Here is a 27,557-nt window from a genome sequence, read left to right on the forward strand (position 1 = left end):
GTTCGGTCGAAAATTTTGATCGCGAGTCGAACTCGTCGAAGTACGGCAAGGGGTTGACGACACGGCGAGTCCGAACAGCGATTGAGAATGCTAGAAAGCAACGGCTGCCCTGCTGACAGACCACGGAACACTTTTGAAAAGTCGACGAGTGAGATTCACCGCGTCGGTAGACGGAGACGGCTGTTCGAGCTGCGAACACCGTATCTGACGTGGACGTATCGAGATTCGGCGGCGATTATAATTGGCAAGCGGATCGACGTGGATGTCGCGTTGTCGATACAGAGGCCGCACGAAACAGCCTCCATCGATCGTCGTTCTTAGACGGGCGGGCCGCCTTTGGGAAAAAGTGAAAGGTCGTGATCGAACACGGCCCCGGAATCGTATCCACGGGTTTCGAGCAATTCGACGACTGTCTTCTACCAGTCGAGGCCCCCAGAATGACGTTCACTTTTTCACGGGCTTTCGCGCAGAGATAGGTCTTACCAATGCACGAAACCAACGAGTTCGGGAACTCGGTTAACAGTCCGAGAAATATTAACCCCTTAAAGGTTTGCACGGATAGTTTGTACAACCAGACACGAATGTATTTGTATATTATTAAACGGAAACGTTTATTAACAATACGGTGTATGTAGGAATAGATAAGTTTCTCGATTGTATCGGTAAATTTTCACTCGTGATTAAATTTCCCAATGAAACGATACAACATCGTCGCGAATTGAACAGAGGACATCGATGTCAAAATAGTCCCCGAAGGAGTCACGCTAGCGAGATCGAGCGACTCAAAATGGTCCGTTTGCAATATTCAACGTACAAAAGGAAACGTATTATTTTCGTTCCGGGGCTTTTAATTTTGAATTTCGGTGGAGGTAACGAAACGTATTCTGAATTTATGAAAACCGCGGGACAAAAATAACACGTTCATTTTTACGAAGTTACGAGTAGGTGATTTTGAACCGCTCTTTCACATTGTTGATCATACATCCGTCACTAGTGTTTTGGTGCCCGAACGTTGTCGATCGACAACGAGGTAACTCGTATCGACGTACACGGAACGGTTCGCAACACCACGTGTAATTATTACGGTTTATAATTCTTCGAGTTTCGTTTCAAAACGCGTGTCTAGATTTTCAATCGACATCTGTTCCTTTTTTCTGGATTTTTACTACACTTTGAGGACGACTTTGGCGCAGCTGAAGTATCGAAAACAAGATAGTCCAGAATTTTGAGTAAACAAATTTGGAAAGTATAGAATATAGTATTGAATACCAGAATACTTTAACGAGACCTGTATCGTGTGTCGTGTAAATCATGTAAATATAAATAAAGTTATCAATTTAGATTCTTGCAATGCGACTTTTACTCACATGAAAAATAATCAGTTAGTAAGGTTATTGGTATTGGTACAGGTATTGGTGTAACTTTCATTCGCGCGAAAGTTGAGTTTTATAACTCGATTGCTTCATTGTCTTTGTTTTTTTTTCGTCGCGTTGTTAATTTTGTCTCAGCTATTATTTTAATTCGAGAAACGATTAATAGGTGTTGATAAAAACTTGATTGCAACGGATATCGTTAGTGGATGAATCTTATTTATCCGTATAGAAATTGTGTGTATCTATCGATATGAATTACGAGTACGATAAATCTTTGTAATAGAAAAACGTACCTACTATTACACACCCGGAATTATGAAATTCGCAGCGAGTACAAGGAATTCTATTTAACCGTCTAAATGATATTTGCACTTAGAGCTGATATGTACATTTGAATAAGCTTCAAATTCTTATAAATACAATTGTATACGAACAGTATGAAAAATGCATGCATAATTAATGTAGATTATTCTATCGAGCGACACAAAATCCAAGTTAGACAAATGTTACGCATAAATATTAAAGAATTTTCTACAATCGCATTTAGAATTCGCTAATATTTTACGAATTTCTTGTAAACGAATGCACGGTACTAAAATGAAAAGGGAACAACGCGGATTAAACGTTTAACAGTTTTTTGGTCCATTCGTCGCGGACAACGTTCAATTTGCTGAAACTAAACGATACGACCGAATGAGTTTCCGATATTATCGCACCATCCTTGTGATCTCCAGATGAGTGTTCCTCGTTGACGTAAATCAATGATGCTGATGCGGGGACTGTTACCTTCTTATCGGCCGGGAGATGCCTATGTTAGTAAACAAACAAGTATTATCGTTAAACAAATTATTTCAATCAACGACTAGCATTCTTTATAGTAATGTGTTCCACCTGTATAATGTAGTTTCGCGGAGTCCGTTGTGCAATACCGTTTTAAATTTGCGAGAGCAACGTAACTTCGGGAAAATTAACAGCGAATCATATTTCCGCAGCATAATCGAACCGATTCATCGCGAGTTACAAGGTTTAGATAAGTAAAACGGTATTGCGCAAAAACTATGTACTCACTGTGGCACTAAGTCAAATCCGACAGTTGCGTAATACAGGCTCAATTGCTTCGATACGTTATCGAACACTGATAAGTCCACCGTTTCTTCCTTTTTTCCAAGATTTATTATTACGTAAACAGATCCATCCTTCACGGTTTCCCTGAAGAAACGATATCAGATCGTATATATGGCTTCGCGAATACGAGAACCGGTAACGAAACGATCAAATCTAACGTAATCTCTAACGATCGATGACTCGGTCGATCGTCTTCTATCGTTTAATATTTGATCATTGTTCCTCTCGATACCTCATCGTTCAGTCACGTTACAATTTATTCGAAAATCGTTGGCTTACCTGGCGAAAGATAAAACGTTCTTGCTCAACAGCTTGATGAGAAGATTTCCGTACTTGCACATTGGCGATTTCTTCAGCTTCGATATTGCCTTGTAGAAGTTATAATAGGACCGTTTGTCTTCCTTCTCCGAGGCCAAGTTTACGGTTTGGTAATTTTTGTTAATTGGAAGCCAGGTTTTCGGATTTGTGGAAAATCCTACGACATCGAAATTGTCAATTGCAGTTTATCGCCACCAATTTGAGTTGGAAATAAATATCGCAGGATACATGTAACTGTCTACTATATTTTTCTATATCTTATTAGAAACTGTACTATCCGTACTGTCGTGTATCGTTAGATATTTTTGACAGGTATTGCAAACTATGGTAACTTCGAAGTGGATCGTTGGATTAAAATTTACGAAAAACTTTATCACAAGACTCGTATTCTACGTAGCTGAAAATGCGATACAGGATTGGTGTTACTTAACGTTACAAATGGTGTTTCGAATAGTCTTTGTGTAACTCCGCTCGTTGTTACCGTAATTTTTCTTAGAAACCTTTCGCGTCGTAAACGAGAGGGCCGTTTTACGTAAGAAATCTACGGCAGTCGGGGAAATTTGTTTCATCGAGAGCGATAGGTAGCTTGTTTCATCGACAGGTATCGATACATCCATGTGCCAGGATCAAATTTGATCTCGTTAACGAATTCTCCGTTCGGGAGTATCGTTGATCTTCGTAGAAATGGAATATCGCAATGCTGTACATTCTTTGCGTCACAAACGAAAGAACAATTATAGAAAATTACTTCTTTGGAATCGTATGTGAAATTCTCTATTATAGAAAATTACTTGTTTGGAATCGTATGTAAAATTCTCTATTGTACAAAATTACTTGTTTGGAATCGTATATAAAATTCCCAAAGTAACGAGACTCCGTGGTCTCGATCTCAAAAATGTCCTAACGCTGTGCAAAAATTTCCTAATCGTAGACTCTACCTTTTTAAAGCTCGACCGAATGACCACATTCCGTCTCGCTCGATCTAAATCTAATTCGCTCGCTCGTTCTAATCTTTCTAACCACACCGTACGTGCAATCCTCTCGTTTCAATGTTTATCGAGATCTCACCGGCAGAGGTAGTGTTATCCCATTGGAAGGGAGTCCTGGCTGGATCTCTGGAGCTGGTCTCGAATCTTTCTTTGCCCGCGTTGCAACCCTGCGGGTCCTTGCCATCCTCCCACGAGATCCAAGTGTTTTCCATGCCGATCTCTTCGCCATTGTACGTCACACCGATACCCGGCAGTAAAAGCGTCAGCAGGGTGATCGCGCGGGCACGCTCGGGTCCGAATCGAGTTACCAGCCTCGATTTATCGTGGTTTCCAGCCTGTGCATAAAATCGTTACGTTTCGTTCGATCCACCGTGGCAATTCTACCAAGAATCGTTCAATTTTTACCGGAAGACGATTTTTTCGCGCGAAATTTTACCGTGGAACCGGATGTGGTGAGGCGCGCACTCACCGGCGACGGACTCGGAGGACTTTTACGGTTTCGAGGGATTCGAGAGAATGTAAATCGTTCGGTTCGTTGCGTTCTCCTTTCAGGTGTTTCCCGTGAACACCGAAGCTCGTTCGCGCGTTATTCCGGGCTCGTGTACCGGTCGTTCGAAAGCGAGCGCGGTCTTCGAATTCGAAATAGGTCGACGAACGGATCGTGTTTCCGTTCGAACGAGTTTCAGTCAGCTTCGAACAATGCTCCCCGGAAACTCGATTTTCCTTCCATCGGGTCCGTCGTTTCACCGACCAACGACTATCGAATCTTGGTAAATTTGTTTCCGATGTCTGCCCGTCGCCGAAAGACGCGAGTCTCGAACTTATGTAATTCACCCGGTTGGAGAGTTTCAACGTCGCGGACGAAATACACAGACGCTCGATAATCGCGGGAAAAACGGGCCTGAAAATTCTCACGAGCGTCCAGATGCGTGAAAGTGTACTCGGGATCTTTTTACGCGGCACTAGTTTTTCCCCGTTCGGTATCTTCGCTAGTTTACAGCGGTGTTTTCCAAATTGAGGATGATCATTTACCATCCTCAAGAGAAGCGAATAGACGATGTTCCCGAATAACGCGTAAAAGCGGGCTGGAGGTGATACCTTGTGAAAAAAGAATAAGAAAAGTAAAAAGAATAAAATTTGTTCGATTTCGATTTCGTTTTCGAGTTAATCGAGTTTGAAAATTCACTTTGTTTTCGAAACGATAGTAGATGCACGTTGTAGTACATATCTGGTATCGGAAAACGTAACAGGTTTCTTCAAAATGGGCCTTCGTTTTTGAGATATTTAACTCGATTATCTCGAAAATGAAGTCGCAATCGAACAAATATTATTCTTTTTATTTTTCTTCCTTTTTCATCAAGAATTACCTGCAGCCCGCTTTTACGTGTTATTCGGGAAGAACACCCTGCATATCTGTTCTCGTATCGGTTCAAATATTCCACCAGTCGCGCGTAATCAATTTTGTCTCCTTTCTCGAATTCGAAAGCAAGAGAATTGTACCGATACCTGCACTGCTCGTGGACCTTATTTCATTTCGGTTGCTAAACGTTCATCGAGAAAACGAATCGTACGTAATTTTTCTAATCTTCTTTAATAGAGTTTCTACATTCGTTTGTAACTTACCACCCAGTTGGAACTGCTTCCGTACGGCATGTTCGACATCCATTGGTCGATCAAATTTTGAAAATCGGACGCTGTCGAATCTTTATGCAACTGCGTGATCATTTTGAAATTGAAGGGGAACTGTGCTCCGACCGTGTAATATTTCATCGTCATCGATGTGTTCGAGTAAACTTCGATCATCATGATTCTGCTGGAGTTCTTGTACTCGTCGAGGACCTCTCTCCAACCTCGCACTATTTCGTAGGTTTGCGGCTGATTCGCCGTGAATATTTTTTCCGTATATCCATAATTTTTGGAATCGTTGGTATGTCCTGTCAGCGGTTCGTCAAGGAATCGAGTGTCCTCCCAGATATGGGGCACAGCGTCGACCCTAAATCCGTCCACGCCTTTGTTCAACCAGAATCGCATAACGTTCTGTAAAACGTTCACAATCGTCGAATGAATTTTTCACATATTTGATTCAATTACCTTCGGTACCGCGAAACGCTTTAAAAATTGTACGAATTCGATCGATTCTGGTGCAAGATCGCGTTGAAATTAACGATCGCGAACGATTTTACCAAATGGCCTGATCTTTCGCAAAAATGGATCGAAAACTAAAGTATCTAAGTAAAAGTATTTCGTGTCGTTCTAGTGTATTGACAAAACAAATTGCCGTTTTCTCGCAGTTGAAAGTAAACGCGGTGAAATTCGTCGAATTTTATTATTCTGTCTTTGTAACAGGTCGGCAGAAAAATTCTGTCGTATTTTGAAGAAAAGGTGAACATCTCGCGTAGTCGATGAAAGATGATATCGAGAGTGGTCCTTTTGTATAGCACGACGGTAAAATATTACACGATAAAATAATAAGTCCTGAAATGGCCCATTCGGTCTGTTTGTTTTCAACCCGCCGCTAAAATTACAATACGACAGGAAATTGCGACAGAAATACGTTTCCTGCTCTAAAAATTTGCCAATGATACATACACGTTTCGTGTAGCTGTTTTCGCGAAAAGAAGCAACCTCGACTTTGACGAAAACATCTTGAAAATTGATCGTTAACTCGATCGCGAATAGTGTTCGTAAATTGTACTACACGGACAAAGTCGCATTATCGTACCATCGATCGAAAAGTGTTCGATCGGACGAACAACGATTTAATGGATGTCTACAACTGCATATGTACTTGGAAATTTAAACGAACTTGGTATGGAAAGTGATAGCTAGCTAGACATTTTCTCGTGTAATCTGAACACATTTATCTTATGCTCTCGGTCTCGAAACCTTTGGAACGATCCTCGTATTATCGACGAATTCTATCGTAGAATCGCGTCGAATCTCGCGAATATCGAGTCCCACGGCGAGATTCGATATTCGCGACGCCGAACCGTGTGTTGTTAATTCAATCGAATTCGTCTCGAGCGGCCCCGAAATTCGGAACACCTCGAACCGTGGCTGTCAAAATCCGACATCTATAGCCGCGTCCCGATTTCAATTTCATTCGGGCACGGGTCTATGAAACTTTAACGTCGATTAAGTTTCGCTCGTGTCTGACGAATCGAACGACATCTGGTCGTTATTTTCGCGATATCTACTCTTTATCGAGCGTTGCGGTCTTCTCCCTTTAGCGTCCAATGAAATTACAATCGGACGTGAAAATTTGAAAAGATTACCAAAACTGAGCGAGATCGCGGACAGATTCGAGTCGTTCGAGGATTTTCGATCGTATCTTGCTTACGTATTCTAGGCTCGCGTTTCGCGTATTTGAATTTTCCGTGCACGAGAAGGATGCAGAAAATGCTAAAACGGATTTGGAGAAACGCTATCAACGCGAAGCTTTTCCGCGACCATTATCGTGGATTTATATTATCCAGTTACGTCTATAAGAATAAAAGAGAAGAGGAGACGCTATCGCGACCGCTGCTTTTTTTTTTTATGTTTCAACTATCGCGTCTTGCTTACTATTGCACGGTCCGACCGTCTAATCGTCAATAGGAAAATTGAAATAACGAAACGTTGACCCCAGTCTTGGAATCTTCCCGCGAGAAAATTAGAAACTTATTCATAGACTCAAATTGTTCGCCAATCGACCAAAGTATATTGTTTTAGGTTTTCACCGATTGGAAACTCGCGTGTTTCCTCTGGTGTTTCCGAATATCCGATTTTCGTCGATCGTCTTGTATCTTCGAAAAGAAAAAAATATAATCCTTGATCCAAGCTCGTTTCTCGTTTGGTTTATCGAGTATCGATAAATTCATGGACGTGTAAATAACCGAGAAGTAACTATTTTTTCAAAGGATAGATAAAAGTTCGTACAACTGAATAACCAATAAAGGTTAAATAGTCGCGTATTACGAGTTCGAATTCAATATCGGTCGATAGACGATGTTCTCGTTGGTCTCGTTTAGTCGTGTTTATTAAGAAGGAGGGTTTATAATTCCGATTAATAGGATACAGCATTCGTTTCAAGATTATCCAGATTGTTCTCGTTTAGTCGTGTTTATTAAGAAGGAGGGTTTATAATTCCGATTAATAGGATTCAACATTCGTTTCGAGATTATCCAGATTGTCGACAATCTGTTATGATGATCGACAATACGAAAGCCGATTCCGCGGTGAAGGTAACGGAAACTACAATACGTATGAAGATCTAATGTGTACAAGCGAAATATTATTTACAGATTGGTAATGATTCCGATAACGTGATCCAGCATTTGCACAAGCGTAAGAGTGACACGGGGAGAAGAAAATCCGATATCGATGGATACGGTGGTGCAACGAGAATTCAATTGTTCACTGTCGACCACCATGAGAAGCTGGTTTCCTTCGCAATTTTCAAGAGCTTCGTAACTTCTTCGCGATACGCGCAATAATTGAAAATGATTCGTCGATCGTTAAACCTTCGACGCGTTTCACGGTGTGTGGGTGAACGACGAGCAGGATAAATTTCCAGTTAAGGAAGGTATACGATTTTTGTTCCCGTGAGAAACATAATCGCGAAATATTTTCCATCTCGAAGAAACACACTCGCACACGCGTTCTTCACTTTTCTCACCGGATTCGTAGAAACGAGAACATTTTATTGAAAAATCGGCGCGTTTCGGCGAATAAATTTTCTTCGAAGGAATTAACCCTTTGCACTCGAGAGGCGGAAGTCATCGATCGATACACTGGAATTTTTTCCAATTTTTCTAATTTCCAACAAAAACTTCCTTCCCGGTTTGAGATAAAAAAAGTACCTTGTAAAATATGCGAAATATCTCGATAAGTATATTCTACGATTTATGCTCACTTTCGATCCAAAAGATTTCTTCGAGGTTTTCGGTTCCTCGTATAGAAAAGTACTTCGAGCGCAAAGAGTTGAAACACCAAATGTTCGTTTTGCGTGCATTGAAAATTATTGTTTAAAAATTCGATACATTCGTCGGACATGTTCTTATCAAATTCCTTTCGTTGGCGCAAGAAATACATCTGTACAATGATAACAATGGTAACTTTGAATAAAATAAAAATGTTTTATCCGAATAAAAGTTTGGTTATCGGCGTTACTAGTCGCACTGCAATGAAATCTGTTACGACAACTTCAGACAGCGAGATAGCGCGATCAGATATCGTGACTTTCATCCGGATTGGAAAATTTAATCAGAATCGAACCGCTTCGAATGAAGTTATAATAGGCAACTCCATCTCCGATATAACTTGTCATCGATATAATTCAATGGGATTGTTTGGCAGGGCCTAATTTTGGCAGGAAGAGCCACGAGCAAAATTAGGGTTTCATTGCCAGACAGAGAGTATTTCAATTCTGGAGAAAATTCGGTGAAATTGACATATAACCTGATATCATTTTCATTCTTACGCTCCTCATAAATTGTCACCGTTCGTCCGAGAACCTACTGCGGGAAATAATTTGAAAATCGTTGACAAGCAAACCTTGTATGTATCTGGTAATTCGAAAGTTTCGTCAGGTTATGTAAATTGAATATTCAGCAGAGTTATTAAATACATTGCGTTAAATATAGAGTATTTCGTTTCGAAACACGATCTTCCAATTATTACGAGTAACGTGTATCCCCGGAGTCTATTATTACGTGCAAAAGTTTCGCCGTTGTTGGTCTATCGATCGAATGAATCGAGCTAAATGTAACGAAGCTATTATATAGAAAATGAAATTAAAATTACGAACCGATGAAAGTTTACAAGTAAATATACACCGTTCTAAGCATTCCATAAAATCGTTTGCAGTGCGTAACGTACCGATCTCAATATATTACACACCGCAGCGGTGTTTTTCCGCTGAAGGTTATTTTTTGTCATATTTCTCCAACTGTGGAAAACGAGAAACAAATATCTACAAAAATGATCAGTTTTTTTAAAAACTTTTGCCAAAAGTGTTCGAATTTACGTGCCATTTCGTTTAAAATATAAACTAAACGTTGCATCAACGTTGCGCATAAACCACGTAATTGGTTCTAACGAGTCTCAAAATACGAGAAAAGAATAGTATCGGTATTTCATTTTCGAAGAAATAGTTTTAGAATATAAAATGCAATTTGCCAAATTGAGAAATCGATACGACGAAATTTGTAACTTTAATTCTCATTGAAATTAATACTCTTGAAAAAAAGTCGACCACACAATTTCAATTTGTGCATTTCTAAATACGATATCTTTTAACGTAAAATAGAAATTTAAAATAAAATTCCACGGCTCGCGTAATGTAATACAAGAATGAAATAAAAAGTGCTCTTTAATAATCCGAGCTCTGCGTGAAGTTTGCCCCGTTACTGTTGAAATAATTCGGTAATCGGGTATCTCGGTTTTAGTCAGAACCACGCGGTTAATTACGATTCCACCCTCGCGTCATCACCTACCTGCATCTCTCGTACAACGTTTTCGTTATTGTAATTTAGATCCGGTTGCTCTGGAGCGAATTGGTGCAAGTAATATGCTTGGCGTTCCTCTCGCCATGTCCAAGCTGATCCACCGAATACACTCACCTACGCGTAGAAAAGAAGAAGAATATTTAGAAATATGTGCAGACTGCGCGAGAAATTGAACAATGGGAAAATTATTTGAAAGTGAAAAATTTGTCGAAATATTGAGTTACTAATGCATAACCGTTTAAATTGTGATGTAAAAATTGTAATTTTTTCTTCTAACCCGATGTTTCTTTTCTTTTTTAACTGGCATCTATTATGTTGACAAACAAGTGCGCAAACAAAATACGATCATTCGGTTTTCCGTTGCTGAAATGAATACCTATTATTTCGTTCTCTTACGAGAGAATGAAAGTGTAAGCTTAGAATAAAATTATAATTACGTAATATATTTACGAATTGAAAGATCCTATAATACCGATACTGTATCGCGTATAAAAGTCATACCGTAAAATATACAATAATACAATTGCCTATAAAATCAACGGATAAAAGATATCGGATAATGGATAAAAACATTCAGTGTTAAATGTCAGCATTTATCGTCAATCTCAGTTGTGACATACGGCACGATTATTTAACGATTTATATTCAGAGGTACAGAAAAATATTGCTCCTCTAAAATTTAATAATTCAACTCTGCTTGAATGGCGGTCATTAATAATCCTTTATGATCGATAATACTCGGCACCATAACGACCGATTGTTTAATTAAATTCGTGTATACGTACATATTTCTCTGTAAAGGAGGAATGGAAATTCGAACAAAAATATACATCGTTCGTTCGTTGAAATATTTAATGCCAAAAACATGGAATAAATTTCATGGATGGATATATACTAATCTTTTTTAAAAGGAGCGCGTACAAATGGACAAAATGAAAACACGGTTGATAATATTTTCCAATATGACGGCCAACCTTTCACGGAACAGTTTGCAGAATTACGTATCGACGAGTATTTGGCGCGGAAAATATCGATCGTAACGATGGAAACCTATTGGAGAGACAGCCAAAAATGTTGGAAATCGACGATGTAATTCGTGCTTCTCGATTGGAGCGATTTTAGATCGCGTTATCGCCGCGTATGCGTGCGCTTGTGTCAGGATACGTGAAATTAACATAACGATTTGAATAATTGAAAATGAGAATGGGTACTGGAGTTTCACACACGCGGGTCCTTTGGATGCTTCGACGACACGAAAGCACAGTTCACTGAATAAAGTAATACGCGAAAGTGCGGTAAACGAATTACAGTGATAAAAATGTTTTACATTGCGATGGACTCGAGTTCTCGATAGAAAAATAAATGAAATTGCTATCTACTTCGATGCAACGAATACACGTTTTCAAACATATTTTTTTCAAAGTTGTGTCAAACCACAAATTCCTTGACTACAAGTATCGTCCCTCTATGCATATTTTCGCATTACCCAAATAAATAAAATTTATAATTTTCCAAACCTTCGTCGTTGCTCCCGATATACTCACTTCACGGAACGAAGAATAAACGACCGAGTTATCACATTCGTTTAAATCAAACTTAACTCAGAATCAATGAGAATGTCATATCTCTCATTAATTTTCTTTGATATTATTCAAACTGAAAATTATCACACAAAGTCTACCGTTTTTGAACGTTACTCGTAGATTTTAAAAAGACACGACACATGAAATCAAATTAGTTAGACTCACCCAATTATTTGGCGCTGTAACGTTGCCATTTTCAAGTACCCTACCCTTGCGCCAAATATAATAGTCGGTGTAAGGTTCAATGTTCTTCAAGCTCTTCTGGAACCATTCGTGCTTGTCCGAGGAATGATTCGGTACAAAGTCTACGATCACTTTCAAGGACTTGATGTGCGCGAGGTTCAGCAAATCTTCGAAATCCTGCATCGTGCCGAAAATGGGATCGATGTCAAGAAAGTCGGAAATATCGTAACCGAAATCGACCATCGGACTGGGATAGATGGGAGATAGCCAGAAAGCGTCGACATTTGATTCGATCAGATGATCCAGCTTGTTCATGACACCTGTGGCCGCAAAAAAGAAAACATTATCTCGGTAAAAGGAACGATCTTTGCTATCGGTCACCATCGATAGATTCTTTCGATTTCTGCGGTTATATCTCGGTTAGAGTGTAACGAGTCTATTTGCTCGAGACACTTGGTCGATCGAATTATATGTCGATATTGCTAGCTTATTCCGTTACATTTATTTCTTTTAAATTGTCATTCTACTGAAATATTTATAACGCACATTTATAATCTAAATAAGTGTGTAATAAGTAAGTTCGCATACGTGAGTAAATTTCAAACATAAACGCGTCGGAGAAGGACTTGCGGAAAGTATTATACGAAGATTGAACTGTTTGGTAAAATTCTTAACGAAGAATATGGTTTGCATTTTCTTTACACTGTGAAGAATTAGTAAGTGCTAGTTTCGTTTCATAATTAACACTACGATTACCCAAATAACTTTTTTCAGTTTACTCTGAATTGAAAGTGGCGTTCGAAATGCTACGTGTCTCGAATCGAACACTTTCAAAGCATGTATTGTTTCTCAAGGTCAGAATTTCGAACATTTATATTACTGTATATACGATTTGGCAAATTATCGAACTGCTTGATCAGTATATTGCACAATACATTTTGCTTCGTAACCGATCTACAATGACCTTCGATAATATTGAACGATAAGAAATTCTAGTAGTATTAAAAAGTTCTATTAAAGGATGAACGAACAAAAAATTGTACGATAACACTTTATAAAAAAGTTGCGACCCTTGAAGTGCTCTTGGCCTTTTTAATTCATAACGAAATGTGCAATACCCATCTTGAAATCGAACAACTTCTACCACGAACATTTATTTTTTAAAATGAAAGAGTTACCTAGGTGAACTGTTTCAAGTATCTCACCTTGTACAATGCGTGCTTTCATAAAGGAACGATCTTCGACTGTTCAAATTTAGAGCGTTTTATTTCATGTTGTTTAATTTCAAGCAGTTTCAGATTTCAGATGTGCAATATCAAGATCTAAAGTTTACTACTTCTAAGTTGCGAGTAAACTTCCCCTTCATAGAAAGAATTCAGCCCATTTGAAGGAACAACATCTTATCGATGTTACAACCATTGGACAACAAACAACATTGGAAATTAACAATTCCACTAGGACACTTGTGTCAAAATTACCGTAAATCGGTATACAACTCGTATCGAGTTACCACGTTATAAATTCAATCTTGGGCTTTGTAGTATACTTCCTAAAGCGTCACAAATTGGTTTTAATCCCGATATCACGCGATTAAGAAACCTGTCATTCCTTCGTAACCCACTTTATAAATTAATAAAGATACAAATACGACAAGTGGCGTTACAGTTTTCAACACGATCGATTTAAATCGATGCTTGTACTTTCATGGTTCATTCTTGATACATTGCTTTAAAGAAAAATGAGATTACATTGTTCCGTTATACGGTAATGGTAATACTATCGAGAAATTTTCTCGAAAAAAAGAGAGAGTTTAGTACCAAAATCTGAAACACACTTGAGATCATCTCTCGCATCGTTTCGATGAGCGAGATAAATTTAAAGCGAAGATAACGAATGAAAGGAATTTTTAAAAAATTGATTCATACCGTTATCAAACATTTGAGAAATATGAATGCAGACGTCCCGTAATATTATAATCTGGATTATTAACGAATTCTCTTTAGAAACTTGTGGCAAAGTTGCACGTCAAATCGATCATTCCTCGTTTCCGTTTCTATCCTCCTGTTCAGCGATTTCTTTATTCCTACATCGTACAGAGAAATACTCCCGCCGTTTGCACGATCATTTGTTCGGACATTATTCGTACGCCTCATTCTCCACGACCAATTTTTCACATCGTGGAATTTCCAACAAAGTAAAATACTTGAAAGAAAATTGCAAGAGGTAATAGACTCGACTTATTCCTGTGCGAGTGTTCCCGTTGCGGGTGTTCAGTTTCAATTGCATCCTCGCGGAATTCTCGGAGAGTCGCATGTTTTCAAGAATTCTCAATGACGTTAAAGGGAAAATTATTTTTCAACGTTTTCGTTTATACGTTGCATCCACACGGGGATGTAGATTTCCTTTGAAAATATTCGAAGTAACGCGCGGATCGAAACCCTTCACGAGGATACGTTTACACGTTAAAGCACTCGGAATACGAACGTTTCGTGTTTCGTTAAAATTTATATTCGTGTACAAACAGCATTAATTTCTTTGCCGAGTGCTCCGCGCGATGCATTCGTCGCACTTCACTTTCCTTTTCTCGGTTAACGTTTGCATACTTCGATTCCCCCTTTAATTACGTCCGCGGTATACATACGCGGACTGTTTTGCTTCTTGTTACCGTGCACTGTTACGCAATTGTGTAAACAGATCGAAAGACACCGAGGCGAGGACAGACGGAAACGTAATTATATGCTCGTTCGTGGAGTGCAATTCGAGGTGATTCCAATGGACGAGAGTTTCGGACTTAATTCCTCTGATGTAATTCCGCGGGGGAAAAATATCCATCGAACTTGTTTCTCTCTCTCTCTCTCTGTGTCAAAATTGTGACTTCGTAATGACCTGTACGCTCTCCTCAGTGAAACACTGGACGCTTAATGAATGTAGAATAAGAGGGAGTTAACATTATAAAATGAAAATAACGGATCGTATGACTTGTTAATCCTTTACGTTATAGAGGAAATATAAATTTCAACTTTCCCGTACAATTCTCTGCCGGTCTTTCTTCGATTTCGGAGACACATATCTCGGATGTTATCAAATACAAACTTAGTATTTATTTAGATTCTATATATAAATTATGCATATATATATTGATTATAAATTTGACGATAAAATAACGATTTAAAGCAAACAAAAACGATTAAGTATTAAGATCGATTCAGAAAGCTGTATCCAGATTGTAGTTTGCACTTCTTAAGATAACCAACAATATGTTTAGGTACGTTTATAGTACAGTCACAACCCCAACTTACGTTTTTCTATTACAGACGCATTACGAGAATCCATGGAAATGATTAAATATTTATCTGTCCACGTATTTAGTTTTCGTTGAAGTTTTGAAACTGTGTAAGCGGTTCTTGTTATCTTTAAATGGAAAATGAACAATTCGATTAATTGGAAAAATGTACATAAAGTTATGGATGTGCAATAAACGTACATATATGTATCAAACTTCATCTCAAAAGCATTATGTTTATCTCGATATACGCCAATTGTTCTGGAATCAATTATTACGCAAATTCGAGGCAGGTCTATACTGGAGAAATAAACAAGCGTCTACAAGCTGTTTGGCTACAGGTGGTAAAACTTTGGTATCGTATTTCGCTCTTCTTGGAAGATTTCCTTCACTTTCGCGCCAAAGAAGAATTCGTTATCACAAGAAATTTCAATATTTCGTACAACTGTATTACATCTCTTAAACTCGACATTGATAAAATTTATTTTGAAGTAATCGCAATTTAAAATTCTACAAAAAGGTCCACGGCTTCGTTCGCCTCGCTGGTATTTTGTAATCCGTAACATAAGTAGGCGCATGGTCGTTTGCCAAACTCTAAATTTGTTTCTTTTCTAAAATTACAAGTAGCTTCGACTCTAAATTTTCGTTACCGTAGTCCCATGGGAAAATTCTATTCAATTTTGTTCAATTCGATCGAAATATGCAGCACACAATGTATTTCACCGGAGATGAACCACGACTCCGCGATCCTACTCGAGAGTCAATATTTTCAATCAGCGTGTCTTGCAAGATAAAGTTCATCGACTTTAAGATTATGCACGCCTTGTTAACTCCCACGGGGTGTCTCCAATAGATTGCTCGATAAGTTTCGTCGTTCGATAAGAAACGGAGCTATTAGGTTCGACGTTTTATCTTTCCAAAGATGGTACTACCGTTTGATCAATGGTTCGAGTGTCATAGTATTCTTTTACAATGGAAAAAACGACAAAACTTATCGAACAACCTAGTATGTCCGTTGTAGCGCGAGTTTTGAAATGTAAATCTGAACACAAGAGAGGTGAAAAATAGAGCACCGCGCATACCTTTCAAATCCCCAACGCCATCACCGTTGCTATCCTTAAAACTTCGTGGATAAATCTGATAAAGCGACATCGTGCGCCACCATTCTCGGTTATCCTGATCGCTCGCAGCGGCCACGGACAATGATATTACACAAAACACTATTACCGCCTTCATGTTTCCTGAATACACAGAATACGGCCGTTGAATGTGAAATTAGTCGTTTAATTAGTCGCGTGAGTTTGGGCTCGGGTTGCCCGACATAACCTAACGCGCGCGGCGTACACACTGGCCGCAACTATAACAACGCGTAACGTTGCGTCGCGCGACGTACCAACGAGAACTCTGATGTATTCGAGTTTCGTCACCAGACGAAAATAAGAAAGAAAAGAAATTTGTAAAGATTGAGCTTCGAATCAGCTCCCAGCATCCGCGATCTTGGGTAACGGACGTTACTCGATGATTTCGAGACGTCCATGTTGCTGCCAGCGCGCAGCGCGCGATCGGTACGGATTATTTGCCAGTTACCTAACGTTGTAACATCAACTGAAGCGAAATCTAACGACACCTTCCCCCTTTTATAGCCGCGTTGGGTAATTCGAGCGGAGTAGGGTCGAGTGTTTCTCTATGCGAACACGGATGAAACTTTATCGAACTTGTACCGCAATCTGTTTTTTCGGCCGGTGATGTTCTTTTATCGACATAATTTGTTTCGTGATCCGATTCGATTGATAATCGAGCGACGAACGTTCCATCGATTGCTCGATCGATATGAACGCGAGAAGGAACCATTTTATTGGTGCTTCTTCGTTGATTTTGTATCGCGATGGAAAAATTGGAACTTCGATCGTTTATTTTCGAGGTCCATCGTCATCAAGGATTCGAAGCATCGTACAATTGGCAAGATTTAATCTCTACGTACTCGAGAGCTTCAGGATCGCGATGATTATAAATATATAAATATCACGATATTATTATAAATATATAAATATTATTATTAGTATATTGTATCATTATTATACCGTAATAGCATTATACGTGTTAACGATTTATTATGTTCTACTAATGTCCCATCGAGTATGTTAATAAATGGAGACAAGCAGTTGTTAGTTGGCAGCGAAACAACTAACGAACTGTTTGGTGGTTGCTCTTGAGATGTCAAAGAGATGTTTTATTCCTTGTTCATTGATTTATTATATATATATACATTTTCGATATTACCGCACCGTGGCTGGAATAACCCGCGTCGTGCGGTTACAATACTATATTATTGTTCTTTACCACTGTGTCACCTGTGGAATGTCGGTTGAAAAGAAAAGAAATTGAATTAGATCGGGTTGCGCGGCGAAGAAACAGCTTTCAAAATTACACGTCAGTGGTTGTAATTAGAATTAACGCTCCTCCGACACGTGGTGTGCTTCACACCGGTGAGTAGAATCATTTTACGGATTTCGATTGAAACCGTAAGCTTTCCTTTGTTTACTCGGTCCCTCCTTTACAGCGAGCCCGGGTATAACAGAACCATCTACAACCGTTACGGTTCAAATGACCTGAATTGTATGGTCTTGTTGATGGTCTTATGGAAGATACACGAGCACGATTACAGTCCATAATGATTAATCGAGACGCTGAGGTGACTGCCTCTTAACAGAAACTGGTACATTTTGTGCGACGGATGGAGGAATAAACCGACGTGCTCGAGTATACAGAAATTTGAAGAGGCGGATTACCGATTGAGGTCGTATCATCGAGCAGAAATGATACTGCAATAAGTGGATTAGTTAAGCTATTATGGTTCCGTAGTGCGGGATAACTACCAATTTTAGAATATGTACTTTCGAAAGGTTAATATAAAAGATTTTGGTATTTTACATTATCTTCGAAGAATATTTTACGTATGTTCTTATAATATTACTCCTCGAGACACCATTTGCAGCGAAATTACCTTTGAAAAGGACGGCTGGAAGGTTGGTCTTTGTAAGGCTCTTTTATTTGCTCTTTGGAAGATTATTCGAGAGCATCGTTGCGAGAGAATGGAATAGAAATTCGAGACGGTGAAACTGAAGCTTTGAAATTCGAAATATTATCTTTCGGGAAGATATTAAGTTATGAAATTTAATAATAACGAAGTACTCGTATAAATATTGCAATGAATTCGGTATTATCGATGCGTAATATTTAATCCCCTGTTAAATATTGATCATTCGTATATCGTTATTAAGAAAATGCAATATTACATTTTCGATATCCAATATTTGTAATATTTGAAATTTGAAAATATCGCTGCTTACTTTGTAGCATCTTCTTGTATAAAATATTAGTTTGAATTTGTAGCTATTGCGTATTATGAAAACCTCGAAACCAAAGTTGTTATTATTAAAGGTCGGTCTACTACTTAAATTTACCACTACCTACATTATACATTTTTTGTATTTTTCTTCGCTATCGTCAAATATAAAAAAAAGAGTGATGTTGCTCGATGCAAAACAGTCAAGGTACCTTTAATATTTTACAGAGAATAAGTGTTTACGAAATGTTTATTAATATAGGTCACTAACTGTAGAAAACTGATCAATTTCATCTTATCTCTTCGTCAAATTATCGTACGTTGTCAAAAGATCGTGGATATCGATACCATATACCTGTAATCTGTATGTTATAGCAATGTAGCAAACGGAAGTTTTGCATCGTCTTTTTTTACATTTAGTTACCTAACTTTAAAATCGACTTTACGATGCATCTAAATCTAAACCTTCTATTGCAACACACAATGTGTCGTAGTAGTAACGAGCTTGTCTCCATCCACTACTATATCTGCTTCATCGAGAGGACGATATTTATTTGCAATTTAAAATTATACGTCAGGGTCGTTGCTTTCCTTTGACTATGTTTAACGAAGTCATCGATGCGGAAGGGTTCTACACGATCTTATTGAATAGAAGTTGAATACTTTAAAGCACAAAAGCTTCCAGGTAAATTTAGACGAAGCTTCTGCTCTTATGACGTTCTCTATAAAATTCATAAATGAATTCAGTGGACTAAACTGTGCAATAAACAACAACGAAGAAAGGAATTCACATACGAGATTCAAGCACATTATATGGCTCATACATACGGAAAATTGCAAATTGTATTTACAATGGATACCAAACAAACTCTTCCTAAATCATTTGAATATCGTACAAAAGAACGATGCAATGCTAACGATTAATTAGTTTCATTATTCAAACGTAGTATTGTGTTCATTGAAGAAACATTTCAATAAATGGTCCAAGCAAAAAGTTTCTTAAGATTTCAATGTAAGTACTTTATAAAGGTAGGTTATCTACCTTATAGATATCAAGTTAGTCGAAAAAATAAACAAAAATTTATCAAGCCACGTCAAACTTTAATTAAATTTATATTTCAACGTAACTCCTTCCAAAAGGAATTGGTTTTACGAGATTTGTGCGACAGAACAATCTTCGAACATCTTCGGTTCGTAATAATATCGATAAAAATTGATCACGATTTCGTATCTGTGAAAATTACGCGCGCATAATATAGGAAACCGAACGATAAAAGTCGAGAAAATATCACTATATTTGTATCGAGCATATCGTGCCATATTTCATAACGAAGAGGAACGAAGGAAACGAGAAATAGAATTTTTTACAACTAATCGTGTGTTCAGTTGGTATCGAATACTTTTTCCTCCGTTTAAAATAAAATAAATGTGAATTCGTACACTACCGAACAAAATTAGCGCATTTTTATATAAGCATCGCGCTATAATGCACACGAACGCGCGTTATTATTTCTCCTGTGCGAAAGTTGTTTGTTTTCGTTAAAATATTACACACAATCTCCAACAAACCTACCCCCCCCCCTCTATATATATATATATATATATATATATATATATATATATATATATATATATATATATATTTTTTCACGATGGAGTTCCTGTGTAAATCCGTGGAATCAAATCGGTTCGGACTTCCGTTTAAAGCCAGGCTTAACTGCGAGGCTTACGGGGTCGAGTTAAAATTGAACAGGATTAATCTGCGGCTTAACGTAACACCTTTCAAGACGCTGATCCCTTACTCGTTACTCGACGAGACGCGCGAATACTGCGTTCGAACCCGCACAATACAAAATTATCGACGACAAGAGACAGCTGCTGGATAACAATATTAAACTTACGAAACGTCGAACTGAAAACGATTTCTTTCATTTCGCGTCATTCGTTCCATTCCGTGTCATTATGTTTCTTTCGGGACAGAAAATTAAAATACGAACGAACGGTACATAAAAATGCAACGAGTGTTCGAAAGCGTGCATCCTGGACAAATTTTTCGATCGAATCGATCGAAGTAAACCAATTGAGATTTTTTAATCATGGGAAATTTTATAAAATTAATTTGACGGACATCGTGTTAAAATGTTCGATACTTCGCTAAATAATCGAATCATTCGAGTAGGTGTACTATTATTGTTTAATCGCTAAATTTACAAACCAACGATGCATCGAATAACGGCATCGATTTTCTGCTTTACAGTTTTGTGAAATTAAATTAGTTCTGCATTGAACCAAAGATTTATCATAATTACGGAGAATAGAACGAACCGTATAATCGTTGATTTTTTCGATGCATAGACAAATATAATGCATCCGTGTCCCATATTTTTATCGATGCGATTTAAAATCCTGGAGGATCGCAGTTGTTTACATTACCAGGACCACGAGCATAATAACGGTTTTAATAGATTACGCGGAATCGCAGAGTACTCCTGTTGAACGACAGAATCGGGATTTATTACGAGAAAATGAATTTTCTTCTTGCTACGTTTTTCCTTCTTTATTTTAGTGACGTAGAAATATGTCGACCTTAACGGCGTTCAAGAAATTTGGAATATTGTAAAATAGTGTCCAATGTTTTCTTTTCTCTAGACAAAGAATCAAGGAATAGTTAATGCATGCAAAAAAGAAATTTTAAATAATGTAATAATATTAGACATATCATGAATGCTTGTATTTTAGTTGTCTCTGTTGGTAATCAATGATCCAATTGATTACGAATGACTTATATTTTATTACAAGAGAATTATCGCGATACTTCACTATCGTATTTATGAAATCGAAATCTCGCTGAGTAAAAAATGTTAAAAATTAGATTAAAGTTTTCAAAGTATATGCATATTATTTAGGCAATAAATAATTCGATGAAAATTTGATAAAATCTAAAATGATTAACAAATATTTATCGCACGCGTGTACAAAAAGATCAAAAGGATACAGATACGATATAATTATTTATCCATTAGGTTTGATGTAAAAAGAAACAAATTTGACTGATAAGTAGATATCGTCTGATTAAGAAACGACAGTAACAGTGTTCAATTATAATTATCAAAACGTAGAAGTAATCAACTTCAAAAGTCTCAGATTGCAGACATATAAGAAAGGAGTTGTATGAAGATTCTAATTCAAAAGAGGAATTTATTTAGGAAACCGTAAGATATAAAGAAATTAGGATATAGGAAAGAACATAGTATATAAAAAAAAATTGAATACGTTTCTTATGTATTTTTTTTCGAATAATAATACTTTTCGTGCAATATCTCATTTCGTTGATATTTCCATATTTCTACATATCTCGTTGCAGTCTCTATCTCCGGTTTCTTTTAGTCGAAGCTTAACTTAAACCACTTTTATAACCATCTCCTTTTATGGAATAATGAAGTTCTTCGAGAGCAGACTTTTTCCTTTTCTTGCGAAATGTATTTGAATTACGAAACCTTCCGATTCACGAAAGCCACAAATTCTTTCAAATTATTGTACTTTTGGTAATCTGTTCTGTTCGCTCTTTCTAATCAAATCTCATAACACAGAGCTATGTAATAGTGTTCCACGCAATCTTAATTCTCCAACATAATACATTTACACGACTCCATTCATCGTAATGATAGATTTTTCGACAGTACTCGTGCCATTCGAACGAATCAATCGGATAGAATGTAATTATCAGATATACTAATCTGTTAACATCTTCAATCTGATACTCGCATCAAAATTTACTTCTTACGTTTATTTTCTCCAAGGATATCGGGGACGATAAGCTGTCGAATTTTCTTCAAGTCACATAATCATGAAGATCTTGTGCATTAAGTTCTAATTGATACGAATCTGTGATTAGTACGCGTGTGATTTTCGTAGCCAACATAATTTTTATACTTTAACCGAAACCGAGTTCCATTTTTCTGATCAATTCCTGCTCTATCTTCATTCTGATAATTAATTTTAATTTTTATTACTGTTCATTCGTTAAACCAATGTTTTTCTTCTATCGTTTGTCGATATTTTTTTCGCCGAATGATAGAATTGTTCCAAGTCGATTCTTTCTTCGACCCGACTATAGTTTACATTTTACTTATTTTCGAGAATAAGTAGACATAATTATCTTTCAATTCTTTTGACATACATATTTCTTACCGACTGTGCGTTCTATCCATTTATTTCCTGTCTTTCTGTCTATTTGGCAATTTTATACCCGATCAATCCACTATAACGGAAGTTTATGCAGAATTATTGAATTAATTGCTTTAGCATTACGTCACATTGATGGTATTTAACATAATTATTCCACTAAATTATCAGTTATTAATTATTATGGAATTATTATAGAATCGTCGGTTATAATACAAGATTGATCCAGTCAGTTGTTATTAAATAAATTAAAACATGTAGAGATGTCGATATTATTATTAAGACGAGGTATTGGGTACATAAATATAGGCACGGAGAAACTAAACAAAGATCGATTTGTTGTTAAAAACAAAATACGAGAATAACAATATCTGGGCGGTATAATTTTCGTAACTTGTTCACGCGTTGTAATTAACAGGCCGAACGATTTCAATGTTTTTAAGTACGGTGAGTACTCGATGAAGAATCCTTTTTGACGCGTATTTCCGTGTATTTAAGGATTTTCTTACTCTGGTTATGGAAAGTATCGCGTGAAAAAGAGGCAAAGCGTTCTGGAAAATTTTGTTTCCGCTTCAGCCGTAATTCTCGTGCCCGTCTTACCATCAATTTTTAATTACTTATATTCAATTTATGTGCTCGTTTTACTCTCATCCGTCTGCTCGGATAACGTAGAAGCACCAAATTCAAGACGAAATGTCGAGGCGTGACTTACCTCGATTCGAATAATGGAGAAAGAAAGATTTAACAGACATTACTAACCTACGTACGCATCGATCCTTTGTGCCAGTGACAAAACGAACAGTCAACAGTGCAGCTGTAATTTGTTTACCTTGGCTGTAGCTATATGTTTGTTTAATCGAACTGGGCAAACAGAGAGCTAATTTAGTAGGACGTTGTTACAAGCAACGCTGCATGAAACCCGTGATACCGCAATAAGAAATCTCCAATGGTCGACGTGCTGATGAAGAATTATATTTCCTCCGGTAAAAGATTAACTCGAAGTCCGAGCAAAAATAAACATTAATACGTAACGCCAATAAGGTTGCAAAAATTGATATTTTATTGCATTTCGGCGTGCATTTCAGTCTAACAAGCGCAATAGGGAATAATATATTCCCCATATAGGGATAGTATATAGGGAATAGTATATATATATACATAACACATCGAGGCATTCAAACAATTCGATGTCCAAATATTTAATGAGAATATATAGAAATCACAGGTATCTGCTATCAATTTTTTATAAGTGATATTGTTTCAATATCGATACAAGATAATTTACGATAATATGTGAAATTCCATCACTATCGATAAATACGACACAAAAATCGTGAGGCGCTATAAGACTAAGCCCGCGAATAACAAGAATCAATATGGAAAACTCTGAATTCACGGAATATCGTAAAACCAATCCTAGAAATGAGATCCAATATGACACAATCGAGACTCGTGAGATTCGATAAGATTATTTCACGAAATCGTGGTAACAATACAAACGAGTATAGAAATTCAACAGCGGATAGAGACAACCAGCGAACTCACAGGACTAAATAGGGACAACCTCGAATCCCGTGGGTCAAGGTAAAGGACACCTCTCGAATACAAGAGAAACGATCCACCTATTAATCGTATCCGATACGGACATCCTCTGAACCCATAGGATTTAATATGGATTAAGTTGGAGATATCTCGGTGTTATCCATGCTAAATTCGTTACGGAGATTTCAGGGTTTAAAGGTGCTGGAAGTTTCAAAGGTCTTAGGTTAGACGAACACACCGCGCCTGATCTATTAGGTTTTACAGCCCGCTTGACCTTTCTGTTGTAAGCATTATCACAAGTACTAATTTTTTCAATAATGTACGACAAACGAAAAAATAAATCGAGACTGTTTCAAACACAAACACGGCAAGAACGAAAGATTTGTTTATCTTATATATAAGCAAATGACTGGATTCAAGACTAAACCGAAAATCGATATTGAAGGTACATAAGCGCGTGCTTTGGGGATCAGGACCTTTGAAATTTCTCTACGTATCTTTATCCAATTTATGCGTGGAATATATACGTGTATAGAGTTAATAATAGGAGAATAGTATATTTGCTTGTAAATTATTGTTTACGAGTATTATCTGTAAATATAATAAACATCTTTAACCAAATTTCTCATAACGAATATTCGTAAATCGTGCGCCTGTCCCAAGCAGCTACAATGTCGATTTTCTCGAAAATGCAGCTACGTGTGATAAAATTTTATTCTTTGTTTTCGATTTATTTTTAGACACAGAATTGCCTCCTAGGTTGTACGATTTATTTTGGTGTACCTTGTATCTACGATCGTACATATGTTTGCGTGTGGCCCGATAGTGTAGCGACTGGTGTCGGTATGGTTGAAAAATGGCATTTCAAACATTTTTACAGTCTAGTAACCTTTTAAATAATATTTCTTCGATCGAAAAGAACAAAGACAAGTACACGGTCGTGCAAAGTGATTGTACATTCGCAGCCCGCGACATTGTAAAATGTAAATAATTGGTTCTCTAGTCGAAACTAGTTTGACAAGCCTATCCGAGGGTGTCGGTGTTCTTAGAGTTCTTGGTGTCTCGAAGCTCATTGATCGGCACGTGGTTCCTATCGTGTTACGTGATTTTGGAGTTGTTCCTATCGGATACCATGGGTCTTGCGGTCGCGTCAACCAGTTCCAGCAGATCTGTTACCATCGCGTATCAAGCTTGTCTTACAAGGACGTAGATTGTTCGTGCCAACTCCTACACGAACGGTGATCATCTCTATCGGTTTCAACGTGTGTATAGTATTTCAATTGATAGGGACAGTAATGATCATAGAGCGAATAAAATCTCGCGATCGTATAATGAGAATCTATCGTATGTGCTCTTTTCGGTTTAAATAACAAAATAAATACATGAAAATTCTTGTATAATAGATTCCAAAAAAGGAAAAAGAGAAAAGAAAAATAGGTTTTACTTTTTGTAAAGAACGTAAATATTTTCTCGATTAAATTACGCCAACGGTAGAGGTACTGGTGTGCTCGGATCAGTTTAAACGCATCTCGAAGACGAATCGTTCGGAATCTGCACGATGTTGACGATATCCTCCGAATTCAAAGAGCATCCTGGTAACGCAGCGATATCGATACAGAGGAAACATTTTCAATCTTGCGAGCCGCGTTGCACGATCACCAGAACTCGGGTTTATAACCGCTGATACGATCTTCGTTGGAGAATTTATAGAATACTCCTTTCCGGAAGATCGTCGGGTAGCGAACTGCGAACAAACACGATACGAAGAAGGAATTCGATAGGGCGGATTACAAGTGACCGTCGCACACCTGAACTTTCCGGTCAGGAGCAACCTGCGCGGATCTTTCGTAGCTACATCAGTTCCGAAATTCTTATCATTCGATCGTAACCGAAACAACTATGAATAAATCTAACTAGAATTCCTGTTATCGGTTTTCTGGTGTCTTCATGCATATTTATTATGGAATTCCATAATTTTTGTCCGATTCTCCTTGAGTGGTGTTTAAGAACGTCGTCTCTGTTTTAAAACGTCACTTCCAATAAGTAGGTATGTATTTATATACTAAAGATTTGAAAACAAAGTATTTCGATTATTTAATATCGGTGGTGAATTTCGAGGAAATGTAAACGTTGTGACAATCCTCGGAGAGATTTATAGAAACGAGCCACGGATTACATGAATTTTAAAGTGTACGTTGCATTTCATTCGTCGATCTCCTAGTCGTGTATTATTAACAACGTCGTTGAATTACGCATTACGGATTAAATAACTTTCAGTCGTTAATACGGAACTCATTACTCGTCGTGTACACGAATCAACGATTAATGGATACATTACCTCGTGTTATTCTGCAAACTGATTGCCCTTTAAGATCGGCGCAGCGTACGATGATTACAGTTATTACTACAGAAGCTACAGAAGATTAATCACAATCCTTCCAAGTTTGCATTTTATATACTTATTCCGGATAAATTGAGTATACGTTCCCCTTGTTTGTTGTAAGTGCTTTGTTTTTTGTACGTATATTTGTATTTACAGATATTGTCATTCGAACTGTATTCTCCTCTATAAATTACAAAAGTATTACTATTACGTTTCGTCTTTCGTTTAAAATACCGAACAGCCTTTGCTTGTGATACAGTGATATTAGAATCGGTAAAAAATTAATTTAGATTATAACAAAGATAATGAAAATGGCGTACTGAAATTGTCTAGAATCGAAATACCTTCTCCTTTTAAAATCTTTATTTAAGGATCGTTAACTTTTACATTTAAGTAGACAATTTCGTAATATTCGTATCAAATAAATTACTTATTTATCGTTTTTCGTAATTACAATCGCTAGGTAACGACGAATTGGGAGAGTTTCGCGTTCAATTCGTGTTTTTAGGTATATCTTAATAATTTATACAAGTACATTACGTTTATACGGGTGTACGTGGCACAGAAATGGAACCGAAGCTATTTGAAAAAGCAGACGGTTTCGGTCGTAATTGGTTAAGCTATTCGATGGTCTATAGAATATATTCTCTTTACAGTTATGAGGCAGCTAGGCAATAAAGGCCAACACATCACCTGTAAATTATCCTTTATTGCGCGAGTCCCAATTTCCACGCTGAAATACAACTAACGCTTGTTTTA

At 37.4% G+C, this 27,557-nt stretch overlaps 2 protein-coding genes across 8 annotated transcripts in view; one reads left to right on the forward strand and one right to left on the reverse strand.

Annotated features, from left to right (window-relative positions):
- Nucleotides 1–27,557, forward strand: part of LOC143153577 (dual specificity calcium/calmodulin-dependent 3',5'-cyclic nucleotide phosphodiesterase 1) — a 258,363-nt gene that overhangs the window by 190,165 nt on the left and 40,641 nt on the right. The gene's annotated exons all lie outside the window — the stretch shown is intronic.
- Nucleotides 1,911–16,751, reverse strand: Hbg3 (alpha-glucosidase). Its single transcript, XM_076325272.1, has 9 exons — nucleotides 16,736–16,751; nucleotides 16,425–16,583; nucleotides 12,042–12,379; nucleotides 10,282–10,407; nucleotides 5,429–5,842; nucleotides 3,885–4,140; nucleotides 2,778–2,973; nucleotides 2,442–2,582; nucleotides 1,911–2,181 (listed from the first exon to the last, which is right to left on the reverse strand). The coding sequence occupies exons 2-9, from the start codon at nucleotides 16,576–16,578 to the stop codon at nucleotides 1,992–1,994; spliced, it is 1,815 nt and encodes a 604-aa protein (XP_076181387.1). The 5' UTR covers nucleotides 16,579–16,583; nucleotides 16,736–16,751; the 3' UTR covers nucleotides 1,911–1,991.

This window comes from Ptiloglossa arizonensis, chromosome 13 (genome assembly GCF_051014685.1).
Source record: "Ptiloglossa arizonensis isolate GNS036 chromosome 13, iyPtiAriz1_principal, whole genome shotgun sequence".
Taxonomy (NCBI): domain Eukaryota; kingdom Metazoa; phylum Arthropoda; class Insecta; order Hymenoptera; family Colletidae; genus Ptiloglossa; species Ptiloglossa arizonensis.